The 19,390-nt window shown below is 33.9% G+C and overlaps 1 protein-coding gene across 3 annotated transcripts; it reads left to right on the top strand.

Moving 5' to 3' along the window:
• The first annotated feature begins 10,272 nt into the window (after nt 1-10,272).
• Nucleotides 10,273-18,843, top strand: LOC132284485 (uncharacterized). 3 transcript variants are annotated; one of them, XM_059786597.1, is made up of 8 exons: nt 10,274-10,575; nt 10,748-10,888; nt 10,987-11,351; nt 11,473-11,597; nt 15,933-16,122; nt 16,225-16,540; nt 16,628-16,811; nt 18,519-18,843. In XM_059786597.1, exons 2-7 carry the CDS (start codon nt 10,886-10,888, stop codon nt 16,802-16,804), a joined length of 1,176 nt encoding a protein of 391 aa, XP_059642580.1. In that variant the 5' UTR covers nt 10,274-10,575; nt 10,748-10,885; the 3' UTR covers nt 16,805-16,811; nt 18,519-18,843. The 3 variants fall into 3 exon arrangements, with proteins under 3 accessions (XP_059642579.1, XP_059642580.1, XP_059642578.1); XM_059786596.1 differs by having other exon boundaries at nt 10,273-10,888; nt 18,489-18,843; XM_059786595.1 differs by having other exon boundaries at nt 10,274-10,888.
• Nucleotides 18,844-19,390: the final 547 nt, after the last annotated feature.

Here is a 19,390-nt window from a genome sequence, read left to right as displayed (position 1 = left end):
AACCTCAAGCACCAAATCACAAGTTATAAGTAATCAATGATTAATAACTTGGAATTTAATGCGAAATCATACCAAGTGAGAGACGGCGTACAGTGTGAGCTCACAACACAAGACAAGGTTGGAGACTCACAATATAAGACAATACAAGTTATTTTAGAGCATTAACCCTCAAGGAACTACCTTAGTGCGCACTATATTGTAGAGAAAGCTCATATCCTCCGTACTAGGGCCAAACCCTAGCCATGTCACATTTCATTGCCCCAAGTATTTACAAAATCAATCAAGTTGTCACAACAACTACTAGTGTCACAATACAAGTAAACAACTTTCACGCACAACCAACAATGGTAATCACACATAGTCATGCTCTAAGTCTCCAAGCTACAATAACATGTGAATGTCAAGTATACAAGTAGTATTCACTACACTAATCACAAGGTTGCTAGACAAGGAAATCTATTCACAACATATCAAGCCTAAAACCTCTACTTAGACAACAATATATCATAGGTTTCTCAACAAAATCAAGGCAAGAATTATACTAGAATTTCATAAGTATATCACAAGAAATCTCTAGATTCCATTCTTACACAAAATGAAACTACAACATTATCAATATATGAGATCAATTCAAGCTAGCATGAAATGAGTTCCAATTCCATGAATTTAACAACTACATAATGAGTATTCAATTAAGCACTATGTTTTCACCATCATTAGATTAACAACATCAATACACATAGACATGCATTAATTTTATCAAATCTAGAGAAAAGCACATAAATATCCATTCTAGCATGCTTAGACATATGGATAGAAGTAAATGATCAATTGAAAGCATTAATCCATACAAATCAGGTAAAAATCATAAGATCTATATTTATTAATAATCAAAACATCCATTACAACTAAAATCCCCAAAAATATACAAAAGCTAGGTTTAGGAAGCAAGCCTATGGGCTATCTCTAGCCCTAAGTGAAGGATTTACCCACTCATTGTAGTGGTCATGGAACCCTCAAAGGATGGCTTGGAGGTTGGCATCATCATCTTCATCCTTACTTTCGTCTCAAAACCCTAGTTCTAGAGAGGAAAAATATCTACTCTATGAATATTATAAGATAAGATTGAAAGATGTTCAATTAATTCATTACATTGCCTTTTGAGTAGGCACCAAGTCAGAAAAACAGCCTATGATTGGAGGAAATTCGTAGATACTCGAGTTAAGTAGAAATCGGCACGCTCGGGAATTAGACAGCTCATTACCAGCAGGCACTTCAATCGATCAAAGAATCTCGATCGATCAAACACTTAGCTTCGATCGATCGAAGCTGACGTGGCATCAAAAATATCTTCTGGCCTTATCCACTTTGCTGAGCTGGCACCACCTCATTTTGATCGATTGTAGAACTCTTAGATCGATCAGCATTCCCTCTGATCAATTGAAGCTCCTCTAGTGCATTTCCTTGGCTTCTTTCCAACTTTGCTCCTTAGCTCCAAAATTGGGCTAAATGGCTCTTGTTAGCCTATTTGAACTTTATTAACCTGAAATAGGCAATAACACAAATAAATATCTAAGACATGAAAGTAAGATAGATGAATGGACTAAAATACCCTAGCTTAGGTGCTAAAATGCGTCATATTTGAGCACTCATCAGTACTTATCATGGAGGTTGATTTACTGTCAAAGATGTGGTGCAAGGGCTGGTTTGAAGGGTGAGTTTGAGCCTAAGGTTGCTGAGGTGCCAAGTGAAGGTTGAGACATGTATATTTAAGCTATTTACATTTGCTGAGCACTTGTTTTTGAACTACACATTGCTGCAAATGACTTCTTATTCTCAGACCTGTGATTAGGCTTGTTTTCTGGTTTAGCCTTGTAATTCTTATAGAGATTGATTATATCTTACTATACAATGTTTGATCTACCTGTTAGCAAGTCTATATTGATGAATCAAGGCTATTAAAGTTGGTATTTGGACAGAACTTTGGTTATCTCAGGTTTTGTCCTACCAAAACCCTAAGTTCTTAAGTGAACAGTTGCTTTCAAGCCTTATTTGTGATTGTAGTGATATATACATGCTGTGATTATCATGTTTATCATCTGAGCATGTTTCTATTAGTGATATAAGGCTGTGTGATTGATTATAGAATTTTTGGGATACGAATTTCCCATTTTACCCCTCAAACCTTAGTTTATGTAGAAAAATGGGTTATAGAGGCTACAGATTGTTGGTTTGAGTTACACAACCACTCTTATAATTTGTTTAAGCTTGAATATTGTTGTTATACATTCTTTTTAAAGTATTTGGTGAGTTGCGAGAGCTTGAAGGATCCAAACAAGGGTGCTTAGGACATAGAGAGTGCAATGTGCACTGTGTTGAGCTAGTGTGTGTGTAGAGGTTGTGAAAACTAGTGTCTTAACTTGTACAAGGGTGTGTGCAAAGTGTGAGATAGCTAAGTGTGTAACTACATGCATACAACTAGTGGACATTTTTATTAGCAGAGGCAAAGAACCAAGGTTTTTCCTTATTAAGAGGGTTTCCTCATATATCTTGTATTTGATGCCTTGTATGGTTTTATTAACATTGCTATGAGCTCGAAGATGTTTAATTTGACCAATTCATCCCCCCTTTTGGTTTAACATTTAATTTTTTAATATTATATATTTATAATAGTTAAAATTGAAAAGGAAATCTAAACATATCTAATTACAAAATAAATTAATATATGTACTGCAACACAATATTGTACTGAAACTTTTTGTAATTCTAATAATAGTATAGATATAGACTAGTAAAACGGCACGCGTGATGCACGTGAGTCAAATCTAATTTAAAATTAATATATTATTGTGATTAAATAATGATAACAATTTACAAAATCTTTACAATAATAAATTAAAAAATAAATCTATAAAACATAATTGGCAAAACTTTAAAAATAATCAATGAACATAAAATTGACACAAGGTAAAAGAGATAAAAGTAATAATATTTAATTAAACTTTTTAATAGGAATTCAATTATTGATGGATGTATTTTTAAACTCCTAAAACAATATCAAAATCAAGACTATATTTTTTTATATATTACAATTCACTAATAATTATTTTAGTAATGAATAATATTCAACAAGTCAATGAATATAATTATTGAATATTTTCTTTATCTATACTAAGACGTATGAATATAATTATTGAATATAATTAAAGAGACTAAATTATCTATTTTCTTTATATATTTCCTTGTCTAATTAAAATTTTTTTATTAAAAAATTTCATAATAAATAAGTCATTTGAGTTTTATGGAAGCTTTTCTAAACACCTTATATCAATTCAAAAAATAAAAACTCATAACAAATAGGTAATTTGTGTTAGAGTTTTATAGGCTCTTGTAAAAACTCTACTAAGACGTATATATTTCTTTTATATATTTCATTGTCTAATTAGAGAGACTAAATTATTTATTTTATTTATTTATTTCCTTGACTAATTATTTATAGTATACCTTATATTAATTGAAAAAAAAAATAAAAACTCGTAATAAATAGGTAATTTGAGTTTTATAGAAACTCAAATTAATTAATAAATATTTTTTATATTTATAAATAAATACTGAAATACTGAAACTCTTTACACTTTTAATAATAGTATAGATTTATAAAAACTTAAATTAATTAATAATTTTTTTTAATATTTATAAATAAATAGTGAAATACTGAAACTCTTTACACTTTTAATAATAGTATAGATAAATAATAGTATACCTTATATTAATTGAAAAAATAAAAAACTTATAATAAATAGGTAAATATTTTTTATAGTAAAATATAGATAAATAAATTATTATTAATATTTTTTAACGTGTACGCTGACTGTAGTGGCTCTAACTAGGAATCATAGACACAGATATGGGATACAGATACGATGGGCACGTCGATACACCAAATCTAAAAAAAAAAGATACAACAATAAAAAATTAATAAATTTTATTTATATATATATAAATTAATTTTTGGTCAATTATTTTATAAATATTATGAATCTAAATGTAATCATTAATATTAAATATAAATTTGTTTCACAAAACATAAAACAGCTCTAAACATTTTTATTCATGCTTTTAAAAGTTCAAATCTATATGTTTTTTTTAAATGTTAATTGTTATTATAATTCTGTGTTTTTTTTCTACTTATTGTTTAGACGAAATCGATCACCCAGCACAAAAGGTTGAAGAATTAATATTTAGATGATATAGAAAGATAAGGTAAAGAGATTAACACCTTGAACCATTGTAGTTCTCTCTGCGTGATAAAAGGAAGTAAGAGTTCATTTGGGATTATCTTTTGCCTGTTTAAAAATAATTTTATTTAAAAAAATTAGGTTTATACATGCTTAGTAACGTGGCCAGGTTGGATCGAGGTTTAAGACTCGTCGATAGTTTACAAACTTTGCTCTGACTGTGTTTTCCTTCGACCCCAGGTGGCAAGCTCATAAACACTTCTTCTTCCAAGTCTCCATTTAAAAAGGCACCTGATTTGGCCCTCTCCCACCATACCAAGAATGAAATTCAATCTTTGGTTGGCTGTCCAATCCAAATTGCCTACCTTTGGCAGCAAATCAATTCTTACATTTGCACTCCATTTTTCTACACTTACATTCCATTTTACTTTTTCTCCTTGTGAGACATTCTTCACCTACACCAGGTGAAGGGAAAACCAGTCATGACAAATAATAAATGAATAAACAATCCATTTATTCAAAATGTAATTGTTCCATGAGCATTTCTCTATTGCTTAGTGGAGAGTCGACACCATATCTACGATCACCGGCTTTACACAAAAACAATTACATTCTTCCAAAGTATTATTTAAAAAAAAGGAATGGGGTTCCCCGTACAAGACATAACTTTTAGTCCACTAAGCTTGTGGTCATCAATTAATAAAATTTAAATTTTATTTTAACAATAATACTATGTTATTATTTTTTTTAAAGTTGCATTTTAATGTTCAAACTTGTTAAAAATATGTTATGAAGTATTCGAGAAGTGTCAAATACGCACTCAAAATACCTAAGAAGTGGATACGTGTTAGAAATTTAAAAATGCATTTTAAAATTATGGATACATTAAAAAAAATATCACACACGTATTTGCGGGTATTCGTGAAGTATCGGTACCCAACACTTATATGATATGGGTATGTCGTGTCCGACACGGACACGCTTGTCGAAGGGCTGGACACGTGTCCGACACCTTATAACCGTGTCCTGTTTTTATTTTGTTAAAATTGGCATAGGATATGTCGACGACATGAGATAGGACACGGCAACTGGATCTTTTAGAATTTTTTTGAACAAAAAGCAAGAAGAGGAGAAGATGATATATCAATATATATCTACATAGATGTGTATATATTTATCTCTATATAATAGACAGATAAAAGTTTGTTAAATGAAATAAAGTATAAATTGATACAATATAAATAAATTTATAGATCTATTTGCTAATATCGTGTTCTTCTATACCAACTTTCTCTGATATGAAAGTTTGGGGAGAGGAGAATATAAACGAAAAAAAAAAAAAAAAAAAAAAAGAAAGATATGAAAGAAGTTGAAGAGATGAAAGAAACAGAAAGCAAAGAAAACCCGAAAAATGAGACAAAAATAGAGGGGGTGATAAGATTTCAACCGCAAGTTATAAGATTTGTACTGCAATCTTATCTTATGTGACCACTTGTTTGGTCACAAGGCTAACCCTATCCCTTTTGGATATAACATTTGTTCAAATTTGGGCGCATGGGCTTATATGATGGGCCATTGTGTATATATATATATTGTTATGTATATATCATGGTGTGGGGCCCATAATGTATGATATCATCCATGACATCAAGGCTTAAGTCTTACAAAGGAAGCTTTCAAGAGTGGCTTCTTAGGGAAGCCAATTGCTGCGCCTATATATATATATAGCTATGCATGTGTACTGCGGAAAGATGTGTTGGAATAGAAAAACAAAATTTCATTTTCTCTGCCTCTCTTTCGTTTTCTCTCACTCAATCTCTTTATATTACTTTCTTTATGTGTATATATACACACACACACAAATTTATTACACGTTATCAGCACGAACTCTATCCATCTGAGATTTGAAGAAGAAGCTTTCTCTCCCTCTTTCTATCCCAACTATATATCTATTTTGTGATATTAGTTTTGATAGATTGTTGGGTTGGTTTGCTTTATCGGATAAAATAATATTTTTGACTCCAAAGGGAATGGATCTGACTAGTTTCAAACTAAATGGTGAAGACATATGTCTTGCAGATAGCGGAACAACGCATACAATCCTTCGAGATCAAAAATATTTTTCCCACTTAACTTTGACAGACCCTAGTGTCAGTACCATATCAGGTCCCACCGACTTGATTGAAGGCTCTGGACGAGCCAACATCATTTTACCACATGGAACTAGATTACAAATCAATGATGCCTTATATTCTACAAGATCTCGGAGAAATCTACTGAGTTTTAAAGACTTGCGTCGTAATGAGTATCATATTGAGACTGCAAATGAAAGAAATGTCGAATATCTCTACATTACTTCCATTACCTCAGGCAAGAAACTGATATTAGAAAAACTCCCTGTTTTCTCTTCTAGGTTATACTATACAACAATTAGAACAATTGAGTCAAATGTTGTGATTCATAAAAAAATTTTGTGACCCAAAACTTTTTATACTTTGGCATGATTGACTTGGTCACCCAGGGAGTACAATGATGCGTCGAATTATTGAAAATTCACATGGTCACCCACTAAAGGATCAAAAAATCATCTTACCAAATAATCATCTATGCACCGCCTGCTCACAAGGTAAGTTGATTATCAGACCATCCCCTTCAACAGTCATTGTTGAGTCTCCTCCATTTTTACAACGAATTCATGGGGATATATGTGGGCTAATCCATCCACCATCTGGACCATTTCGTTATTTTATGGTCTTAATTGATGCATCAACACGATGGTCACATGTTTGTCTACTTTCTACTCGTAATATTGCATTTGCTAAACTTCTTGCTCAAATCATCAAATTACGGGCACACTTTCCTGATTACCCAATTAAGACAATCCGTCTTGATAATGCCGCTGAATTTTCTTCTCAAGCTTTTGATGATTATTGCATGTCAGTTGGAATTTATGTTGAACATCTTGTTGCACACACTTATACTCAAAATGGTATGGCTGAATCTTTTATTAAAAGACTTCAGTTAATTGGTCGTCTTTTGCTTATGCGAACAAAATTACCTGTTTCTGCCTAGGGTCATGCCATATTGCATGCTGCATCATTAGTTCGTATACGACCAACTGCTTATCATAAGTACTCACCATTACAACTTATTTTTGGTCAACAACTAAATATTTCCCACATACGAGTTTTTGGTTATGCTGTATATGTTCCAATTGCACCACCCCAACGCACTAAAATGGGTCCTCAACGTAGACTTGGAATTTATGTTGGTTTGATTCTCCATCTATTATTAGATATCTTGAACCCTTGACAGGTGATGTCTTCAAAGCACGATTTGCTGACTGTCATTTTGATGAGACTGTTTTCCCACCATTAGGGGGAGAAAAGGTACAGCAGCAACGTGATCTTACTTGGAATGCCCTGAAATTGTCTCATTTTGATCCTCGTACAAACCAATGTGAACGAGAAGTTCAGAGGATCATTCACTTGCAAAATGTTGTAAATCAATTACCTGATGCATTTATTGATACAAAGAAAGTGATAAAATCACATATACCAGCTGCAAATATACCAGCACGAATTGCTATCCCTGAGGGACCTTCTGTCAGTAATGCAGCAAATGCATCTAAAACACGCCTGAAGCGTGGTAGACCAGTTGGTGCAAAAGATATTGTTTCTCGTAAGAGGAAATCACAAAGAAAAGTTGGCACTCCTGAAGAGGCCACAAAAAGAGTAACAGATATTATTGATCAATCTGAGATAATAGCCTTTGATAAGGCAGATGCTCTTGATGAGTCTCAGGTACCTAAAAATGATGAAATAATAAACATTGATGAGGCAAAAGCAACAGATGATGATGTGGCCCTTGATGAGGCACATGCTCTTGATGAGGCAAAGGTACCTGAAAATGATGAGATCTCATTAAATTATGAAACGAGATGGAATAGAAATGAAATTGTTGTCGACAACATATTCTCATATCTTGTTGCTCTTGATATTGAAAATGAGGATCCGGAACCTCAAAACGTCGAAGAATGTCGACGAAGAAATGATTGGCCAAAATGGAAAGAAGCGATACAAGCAGAGCTAAATTCATTAGCTAAACGTGAAGTATTTGGACCAGTAGTCCAGACACCTGAGGGTGTTAATCCTGTTGGGTACAAGTGGGTGTTTGTACGAAAGCGTAATGAGAAAAATGAAATCGTGAGATATAAAGCCCGACTTATAGCTCAAGGTTTCTCACAAAGACCTGGTATTGATTATGAGGAAACATATTCCCCTGTGATTGATGCAACTACTTTTAGATTCATAATACATTTAGCAGTCACAGAAAGATTGCATATGCATTTAATGGACGTGGTTACAGCATATTTATATGGATCACTAGATAGTGATATTTATATGAAAATCCCAGAAGGATTTACAATGTCTGAAACAAAACCACGTAATATGCACTCAATAAAATTACAACGATCCTTATATGGATTGAAGCAATCTGGACGAATGTGGTATAATCGCCTTAGCGATTACTTACTCAAAGAAGGGTATGTGAACGGTCATATTTGTCCATGCATTTATTAACAAATCAGAATCTGGTTTTGTTATTGTTGCAGTATATGTTGATGATCTGAACCTTGTGGGAACATTGGACGAGATCGAAAAGACAGCCACATATTTAAAGAAAGAATTTGAAATGAAAGATCTCGGAAAGACAAAATTCTGCCTTGGGCTGCAGGTTGAACATCTTTCGAATGGTATTCTCATCCATCAATCAACATATACAGAAAAGATTCTGAAACGTTTTCATATGGATAAAGCATATCCATTGAGCTCCCCAATGGTTGTCTGATCACTGGACATCAAGAAAGATCATTTTCGTCCTCATGAAGATGATGAAGAACTCCTTGGCCCTGAAGTGCCCTATCTCAGTGCGATTGGTGCTCTTTTGTATCTTTCAAATTGCACAAGACCTGATATAATTTTTCCAGTCAATTTATTAGCACGGTATAGTTCTACACCAACTCGCAGATACTGGAATGGAATCAAACACATATTGCGATATCTTCGTGGCACAACTGATATGAGCTTGTTTTATTCGAAGGCACCAAAGTCTCCATTAGTTGGATATGCAGATGCCGGCTATCTTTCTGACCCACATAAAGCTTATTCACAAACAGGGTATGTGTTTACCTGTGGCGGCACAGCTATATCATGGCGATCGATGAAACAGACAATGATTGCCACTTCTTCAAATCATTCTGAGATACTCGCAATTCATGAGGCAAGCAGGGAATGCATTTGGTTGAGATCAATGATCAGCATATTCGAACAACATGTGGTCTCTCATCAATAAAAGAAAGTCCAACAATATTATATGAAGATAATGCGGCATGCATTGCACAGAAGAAAGAAGGGTATATTAAAAGTGACAGGACCAAGCACATCTCACCAAAATTCTTTTATGCACATGAACTGCAGAAAAAGGGTGATATTGATATTCAGAAGATACGTTCATGTGAAAATCTAGCAGATTTATTCACTAAAACGCTTCCAACTACAACATTCAAGAAGCTGGTGCACAACATTGGAATGCGTCAACTAAAGGATCTTCAGGGTTGATCTAATGAGGGGGAGCAATTCATCAAAGAGGTATTGGCATGCTATACTTTTTTTCCTTCGTCCAGGTTTTATCCCACTGGGTTTTCCTGTCAAGGTTTTAATGAGGCAGTTTTACTCTATGCAATACCATTTTTAGATACATAAGAATACTGTACTCTTTTCTTTCGCTAGTGTTTTGTCCCACTGAATTTTTCTTAGCAAGGTTTTTAACGAGGCATATTCTCAGTACAGTATTGTGGACCCCAAGGGGAGTGTTATGTATATATCATGGTGTGGGGCCCATAATGTATGATATCATCCATGACATCAAGGCTTAAGTCTTACAAAGGAAGCTTTCAAGAGTGGCTTCTTAGGGAAGCCAATTGCTGCGCCTATATATATATATAGCTATGCATGTGTACTGCGGAGAGAAACGTTGGAATAGAAAAACAAAATTTCATTCTCTCTGCCTCTCTTTCGTTTTCTCTCACTCAATCTCTTTATATTACTTTCTTTATGTGTATATACACACACAAATTTATTACATATATTTTAAAATAAAGATTAATTGGCTCAAATTTAAATAGTTTACGAATAATTTTTTATATATAATAAAATTATATTATTATTTTATTTCTGTACCCTTGTTGTGATCGTGTTTTATTTTTTTTTTAGAATTGACGTATTGCAGTCTCCATGTCATATCATACCTGTATCTGCATCCGTGTTAGCCAGGGGTATGTTAATATCCTAGAAGTATTCTTGCTTCCTAGGCTGTAATAAAGTAGTGATCTGGGCCGCCTCCACTCCTTTCTTCTTCTCCTCCTGTTCTATTTTGATTTTGATAAGCTAGGGTTTTCAGGAGGAACAAATCCGAATGATTGAAAGTTTGTTATTTCATATTGCCAGCAAGAACGTCCTATCACCTGAACTCTTCTTTATGATGTTGCCACTTTCGGTCTTTTTGATATCAATTTGAGTTGGTTAAGCGACAACAAGGATTGGTAATCTTGCTTGATCCGTTTGTCTCTCTGGTGTGGTATTTCCATGGTACGATTAGTTTCTTTCTCTATTTCCCATTTGATTTCATTCCTATTTCTCAATCTTTACAATGCTTTTCTTCTTTTTTTTTTGGTATTTATTTTTAGGAAGGAAAAGGAACAGTGTGGTGGAACGCGTCTGACAGGCCGGATGATTTTGGTTACTACTATAATGGTATAGGTGATTTTAAGAACACCGGTCAGGTGGTGGAAGTCTCTGCTATTCGCTACAAAGCGACTAAGAAGAGGGAAGCGAATCAGTTAGTGAGAAGGCTACGTTCGTCTGAACACAAGAACGTCGCCAAAATTCTATATAGAAAAAATCACAAGAAGAGCGGAGGAACCACAATAGTTGTGGAACGACTTGGTTTGGATTTCTATAACTGGGTTTACCAACCCAATCTGGATCTGTGGGAGGTTGACAGCAAAAACGTCGTGTTTGGCGCAGGAAAAGATTTCCTGAAAGTTTTCAAGTTTGTATTGTTTACTACCTTTTCTGTTTTTCTTGTTTATTTTTATTTTTATTTTTATCAATCTAATCATATATATATATATATATATATATATATATATTTATTTATTTATTTATTTCAGAGAAATCATCAAAGGCTTAGACTATTTTGTCCAGACCACGGGCTATCATGGGAATCTTATTAATGGGGTCACTGTGTCCTCCAACAAAGAAGTTCGGTTGTTCTGGCCAAGTAAAATCAAAAGAAGTAAAGAACTTTTCTACTTTGCATTCTTCATTTATATATTCTATGATGCTCTTTACTTGCGATTTTAAATTTTTTGCCCCAATTTCTAGTTTTCCCCCAGTTATAGACCCCTTGATAGACACTGTAAGACTTCCCCTGCACGGTGATAAACTTTGTACCTCTGATCTTTTTTTTTTTCCCACACAGGGCACTCTACTGAAATGAGTTTCGAAGACCGTATCACACCTAAAAACGTGTGACCCAAAAAACCAAACACTTACACGGAGTAATTTAGACCCAATTTCATTTTAAGTTATATTTGTGGATTTGACACATTATTTTAAAGGGAATGATTTTACCTTTGTTTTTAGTATCCAAACAAACACGTCCCAATTGCATTACGGCTACATCTGTGTTTTTTTACTGTAATTCAGTAGCATGAGCTACTGCTGCAGAGGCTCTTATATTGATATTGGGGAAAGTGAGAAAAACATGCCAAATTATTATTATTTTTTTTTGTTTCCTAAATGGAGGAATTTTTTCATAAATATAAACAATAGTATACAAAAACTCATAGGGGCATTCCCCTATCCAATACAACCAAAAAGAAACGCCAAGAAAACAATCCTGATATAAACCTATATCTAGGAGAGCATCAAAATTCAAAGACATTCCCCTACTTCCAAATAAAAGCTGAGAACACCAAATAATCTGAAAAAATCCTATAAAATCTGATTGAACTTGCAACCATCCCTTGAAACGAGACTTGACTACCCTTGAGAGCAGAACAAGATAGCAACATATACAGCATCTCAAAACAAAGCTAAATCCCCTTCTGAACAAGAGTTCAATAACTCACACTGATAGCAACATACCAGCATCTCAAAACAATGCTAACTCCCCTTCACTGAAATAAAAGATAATGAAGTTTACACAATATCCTGAAGTGAAATCGCCAAGACATCTAGCACTTCCCATAAAATAGTTTTAGCTAAATCCTTTACCTCTCTCGCAATCTTATCATGCACTCTATTGTTTCTTTTCCACCAAATAAAATACAGCACCGCAGTAAAAATCAATCTTGCCATCTTCTTTGTTTGTTTTGTCTGACCTTGCTGATATATTTGAGCAACCAAAGCTGATATCCCATGAGAAAAACATGCCAAATGATTACATTTTAGGCAAATAACACCCCTATCCTTTATATTTAGGGTTAGGCATTTTATTCATTTTACATTTACTTAGTTTTTCACTCTTTTTTTCCAGTTGTATTAGGGCACTTTAGTCTTTTGATCGCTCCATTGACAACAAGCCTTGTTCGCACCAAAAGTAAAAGTTAGGGGCTTTTAAAAACCTCTAGGGTTATATACCTTATATGCATACTATGGGGGTGTTTATTGCCCGTGACCCTATTGATATATAGTGTTACTCTATTGCTTCAATGGGGGTGAGATATAGTGTTACTCTGTTGCTTCAATGGGGGTGAGATATAGTGTTACTCTGTTGCTTCAATGGGGGTATAAGGAGGTTATAAGGAGGTTGACGGGGATAACCAACATATTATGCACTTGAAGTCAATTGATGCAGTTACTCAAGTTTTAGTGGATGTATAGAGACCGGTTTTCTTTTTTTCTTTTTCTTTTTCTTTTTCCACGTGCATCTATGTGATACATGACATGGGGGATGTGTTTTGGGATGTTCAAAATCACTTTTTATCGTTTCGGGAGTTTCCGAGTTAGTTACCACCTTATTCAGACTTGTTCCTTTGGTCGGGCATGTGGGCCGGGGATGTCGGGTATGTGGGCCTGGACCGAGCCCAGAGCTTGGGAGTTGTTTTGACACACTATAATCCACTTAGAGTCACAATAGACATTTATAGTGTTGTGAGATATATATATATATATATATATATATATATATGGATTTTTTTATGTCATTAAAGGACAAGAAGGATATTAGAGTTGAAGAGGGAGGGCAGGGAAGACTTTTTTCATGACAGGACTATAAAAGGGAGGGTTGACCATTTTCTTGGCCACACAACACATCCTTGGATTTCATTTTGGCGCACTTTCATTTTTGGGGGTTTTTGAGAATTGCTCTCAATTGAGGTAGGGGTGTCTAACCTTCTCTTCCTTAGGCTCTACAAGTGATTCCTATGCTTTAGTTGATATTAGCATGCATGTATGTTATGAAAAAACATTATCATGAAATATATATTACATGTATGTACGTGTTGATGGGTGAAATGGGTTTGCTTAAAAAGGAAAATTTGATATGTGTATGATGTAACATGAGATTAGAGTTGATTTTAGCATACCTGACATATTCTTCTTGGTTAAATGCTATGGAAATCATACCAAATAGTTATATAAATGTCTTGATATCAATTCATGATGATGAATGGCTTGTTGATAGCTTTATATTGAATATATGAGGCATTGGTTTTATATGAATGCTTTGTGTTTGATGGAATGCCACGAGAATGTGATAATTGAGAAATGTGATTTTGATGCTTATGAGATCATAATTGAAGAAGGCATGTGTATAGGGCAATAAGTAGCATGATTTTATGTGCATATACATGTATATGTATGTAGCTTGTGAAGTGGATTTGGGAAGTGGGTTTGTGTACCATAATGCTACAATGGGGCTGTTGCAAATGGGTTTGGATTGATGATAATACTTGTAAGGTGTTTTTTTTGATTTAAAAGCCATAGATGCCATGTTAATTGATGATGAAAGTATGTTGTCATTGGCACATTGTTATATAATGAGAAATGGACTTCTTGTGTCCTTACATTGTGAAGTTGATGGCTTATTACTGTATGCATGCTATGTGCTTGGTGAAATGCCCATGTGAATGTAATAATTTGATAAATGTTGAAGGAGTGCTATATTAGCTCTATAATTGAAAGAGGAAAATCAAGTGGCTATGCACGATATACTAGAGTATATTTTACACCTATCATTGGCCATGTTGCATTGCATGTGTGGGTGGTGTTTTACATGGGTGTGGTGTTGATTTTCAAAGTTTGGAAAGGTATTCGAAGGGGTTGGATCGTGTGGCGGGAGAGGGGATAGGTTAGCCATCATCTACTGTGCATCATTGCTCACCCTTATCTTTTCAAGCAGAGGACACCTTCCGGATGTGGCATAGGCCATCATGGACATTGGGATTGGATTTATGGACAGCTTATTGTATAAGATAACTGTTATCCTATGGTTTGAAATTCAAACAAATGACTTGTGTAGTGGGATTGAACAATTATATTATGATGTATATAAGTGGTGGCTCAATTGGATGTAAATGATTACTTATATATGTTATATTCTTATATGGACTATGATCGTTATAATTGTTATACCCATGGTTATCTAAGTTGAGTCTAGATCTTCTTCGTTTTTTTCCTCTTTTGAGTCCATGTGCTGATTTGTTCAATGCAAGTCACTTTAATATTTAGGATAGAAATTGTGTCCAAAGAAGTCACCACTACTGGATTGTTGCCCATATTTGCCGATGTTGCTGACCATATATTTGTATTTTCACCCATGCATCAGTTTGGTCATTTGAAGATGAACCCACTGAGTTGTCGCCCTCATGGGGCTGTTTGGTCGCCCAAATGCCCTGGTACGATTAGTTACTTTCTCCATCTCCCCATTTTAGTAAGACGTCCCCTGCACGATGGTAAATGTTATACCTCTTTTCTTTTCTATTTTCTTTTTTCTTTTTTCACACAGGGCGCTCTGTCCGTACAAACACAGACCATATGGTGAAATGAGTTTCGAAGACGTAGTTACACTAGCACACCTAAAAAGTGTGGCTCAAAAAATCAAACACTTAATTTAGACCCAATTTCATTTTGACTTTGTTTTGAGTTAAATTGGTGGATTTGACACATTATTTTAAGGGGGAATGATTTGCCTTTGTTTATAGTTATCCAAACAAACATATCCCAATTGCGTTGCTGCTGCATCTGTGTTTTTAAATTCAGTAGCTCATGCTATTGCTGCAGAGGCTCTTATATTGATGTATAGTGTTACTCTGTTGCTTCAATGGGGGTGAGATATAGTTTTACTCTGTTGCTTCAATGGGGGTGTAAGGAGGTTGACGGGGATAACCAACATATTATCCACTTGAAGTCAATTGATGCAGTTACTCAAGTTATGGCTTTTCATGTTATTCAAGTTTATTGTAACTCTATTACTAGTTAATAATATCTGCTTTTATGTCAATATATATATATATATATATATAATAAAATAAAAAAATTTCATTTGTTTAATTTCATTACTCTATTATTGAGTCTACAGAATTTATTGTTTATGATATTATTGTTAATTTACAATTTTGGACAGATCCTGTGGAAGCTCTTCGCAAAGACATTCAAGACCTTGCTGATTTAGTTACCCTAGCGGTAGCTGCGCAATCTAAAGTTACGTTTGAAGAAGCGCAAACATCAAAAGTTGGCTTAATTGTATGTGTCAACCTCTTCCTGGATTTAATTGCAAATGTGCTACCCATTTGTCAAACACTTGATGAGCTCAAGTAAGTAAAAATTGTTTTCTAAAGGTAAATGTTACTTTTTTATACCTTTTCCTGGATTTAATTACATTTGTGATTTTTGTTTCTGTGATTTACTTTAATTAGGAAATTTTGGGGTTTTGTCAAAATGAACCCAATTTTTCAAGATGCCGAACAGAGATATGAGATGCAGATAATATTTAATGACGTGCACAGCAAAATCTCAATGGAAGTGTTTGAAAAAGTAACTTTGTGTAGTGCTGCAACAGAAATTGAAGGCTGGTGGTATACAAGGATTCCATCGGATAGTTTTCTGAAAGGTATTGGAAGTAAAAGACCCCTAGTTCAAGTGAAAGGAACAGAAAAATGGGTGCTACGTGGTTATGATATGCCAAACGCAATTTTTGATTTTCACGTAAATGCCTATGAGTGCGCCAGGGAGGTATGTTTTATTAATTTTTTTATTTTTTATTTTTTTCTTGGTTAACATTGTGGTTCATTTTTAATAATATTTCTTATTTATTGACAGGGAAAAACAAGAAAGACACCTATGGAGGTGTCGGAGGAATTATTTAAAATATTCCCGGACTATGGACCCAAATATTTTCATGAGCTAGTGCTAGCTGTTTACAAGCCACAAAACCGTACGACTGATGCAAATACTCTGCTTTCTGAACTAACGAGTAGAATTGATCCTTTGGACTAAATTTCTGGTTAGTGGCTGCCTTTTTTATTTTTTTATTTTTTTCCTGATGTGTGCTGTGTTTTGCCTTTTGCGTCGACACTCTAGTGATCTTCAGCAGTTAATTTTATTCTATACCGAACAAAGCCCTGCATTTCATTAAGTATGTCTCTTCGTACAAGAGTTGGGATCAAGTCCTAGACTGCCAGGGTTTAAGTGATATGTTTTGTTTCACATGTAGCATAAATTGAACTAATTTGTTGCAAATTGTTTTATTTGTTTCAAAGGAATCACCTCATTTAAGGGGAAAAAAAGAAGTAATTTGCTCACACTTCTGTTTATGCTAAAGATCTGGTCCGATCTGTGTCAACAAGATGACCATTAAGGATAGGTCCACACTAAATGCAATAGGGGAGATGGCCAGTGCATTGCCAGAGAGTTTAGAATTAAGTACCATAGGGAAAGCCTAGGTAAACTCTGGATCCATGGAGACTGATGGCGATAAATCACAGTGATGAGCAATGGAGGCAAACATCTACAACTCAGTCAGGTTGATGGCGCTAGGCCATACAAGGTTGACATTGGTATATAAAGTGGATGTAAGAAGCTCTAGTGGTGTGACCAAATTCCAAGTAAGGTACAATGGGATCAGTGTGCATGTAGGTGTAGGTGATAATCAACTGCATATGCTGAGATCTGGTTTTACAAGTATTGTAGAACCTCGATAACACTCCTCATGCCTAGATCCAAGACAAAGGCACTGTGTGCTTTAGTTTCTTATTGTTTCTAACTTTCAGATAGTTCTGTTACTGTATTTTCTGCTTACTGCCGATTATTAGTTTCTTATTGTGTGCTCTTGTTGCCAGTTGTCAAGCCTAGCTTGTGCCATAATTATTTGAATTCATTTATTGTAATTGAGAAATAAATGCTAGTTCTGCTTGTATTGACAGAAAATTGAACCTTGAAAAGGAGTGAATTTAAACAGCTCTGGTACATGCTTTCATTTATATTTCAAAAAAAAGTTTACTCATTTTAAATAATACTAGTAATATTAGTAGTAGTAACAACGACATCAACGATGATAATTGAACCTTGAAAAGGGGTGAATTGAAGCAGCTCTTGGTACTTGTTTTCACTTATATTTCAAGAAAAAGTTTACTCACCATAAATAATATACTAATAATAGTTGCAGTAATAACAGCAACAATGACGATGTCGATGACAATCATGGTCCTTGTTGTCTTTTGAGCTCTTATTTGCCAAACACCTTGCAATAATTATTTTTGGTGACTAACTGCGCAATAAATCATTGCAGTCATTTATTGTAATTGAAATATCAAGGCTACTCTGCTTGTACTGAGAGACGATGGAATACGGAAAAGCACTGTATTTATACTTTTATGAGGTTGAATTCATTGTTATTATAATATTTGTGAATGCAATTTAAAATAATTGTGTTAGAATGTTTTAGTCTTTTAGGTTAAAGAGGAAGCTATTCAAAGATTTAGACTTGGTCAATGCAACCTATAATCTTGTGGTAAATGCATGAGTTATATAACAATACTGTTCTTTTTACCTTTTATTTATTTATTTTTTTCGAAAAGTCAACCTTTTATTTTCTGTGCTAACTTACACTAGTTAGAATAGAAATATTTATATGTAATTGGTAAATATCCATTTGTGGAATTCTCTATAACTCGTATTTCAGTTTTGGATTTTCTTCAATCTTATAATGCAGATAGCGAGATGCACGAATTGTTGGAAGTTGCTGCAGCTAAGGGTAATTATGGCCAATCCAAGCTTTTACATAAAGTGGAGATTTAATTAACCGGCTATGTTTTTTTTATTTTTTCCTTGGTAAACTGAGTTCTTGCTTGTTCCCCTTTAAATCGGAACTCGGAAGTAGACTTGTGCTGGTTTGTTTAAACTATCTGTAAAGGTGTTATTATTCCGGTGCTCACTGTTTAAAATCTCTGAAGACTGATTAGGATAGATATATCAAAGGGATGAATATTGATGAACTTCCAATCTATTTATTATTATTATTATTATTATTAATTTTATATACTGTGTGTGTTTGCATCGCAATCTTTGATACAAAGATCAAGCAACTAGACCTGAGTTGGGTTTTATAACTTTGATCTTGAGAGTTGTCTATGTTGAGATGAACTTCCAATCTATTTTTAGGGTTGCATGGCAAAGTGACTCAGGATGTCTTGTCAACTTTTCATGCAACTAAATAAGTGAGATTCATTTGTTTGGATATAAAATATAGAAGTATATTTTTAATTTTTAGGTGTTTGGTTGTCATAAATTTACAAATATATATATATTAAAATTTAATAAAAATAACTTATTCATTAATTTAGTTATTTTACATGATAGATTTGATCTAGACCATTGTCAAATACCAAAAAATTTAAAATTAAAAATATTTTACCTAAATAAGAAAAATCTTTTTTGAGGAAAATATTTTAGTGTTAAGTTTTGAAGTAACCACGCTACATAATTAGTGGTTGGATAATTAGTGGTTGGAGACAATAATTTCATCAATTCAATTGCTAATTTAACTTGTTGACTTATTGATCACATAAAATTTATTATGAGAAA

The sequence above is a fragment of the Cornus florida genome, unplaced genomic scaffold (genome assembly GCF_030987335.1).
Source record: "Cornus florida cultivar Cherokee Brave unplaced genomic scaffold, ASM3098733v1 CherokeeBrave_3.0.0_Hap2_Chr11, whole genome shotgun sequence".
Lineage (NCBI taxonomy): Eukaryota > Viridiplantae > Streptophyta > Magnoliopsida > Cornales > Cornaceae > Cornus > Cornus florida.
Note: the sequence above shows the minus strand (reverse complement) of the source record. Positions and strands in the feature narration are given on the sequence as shown.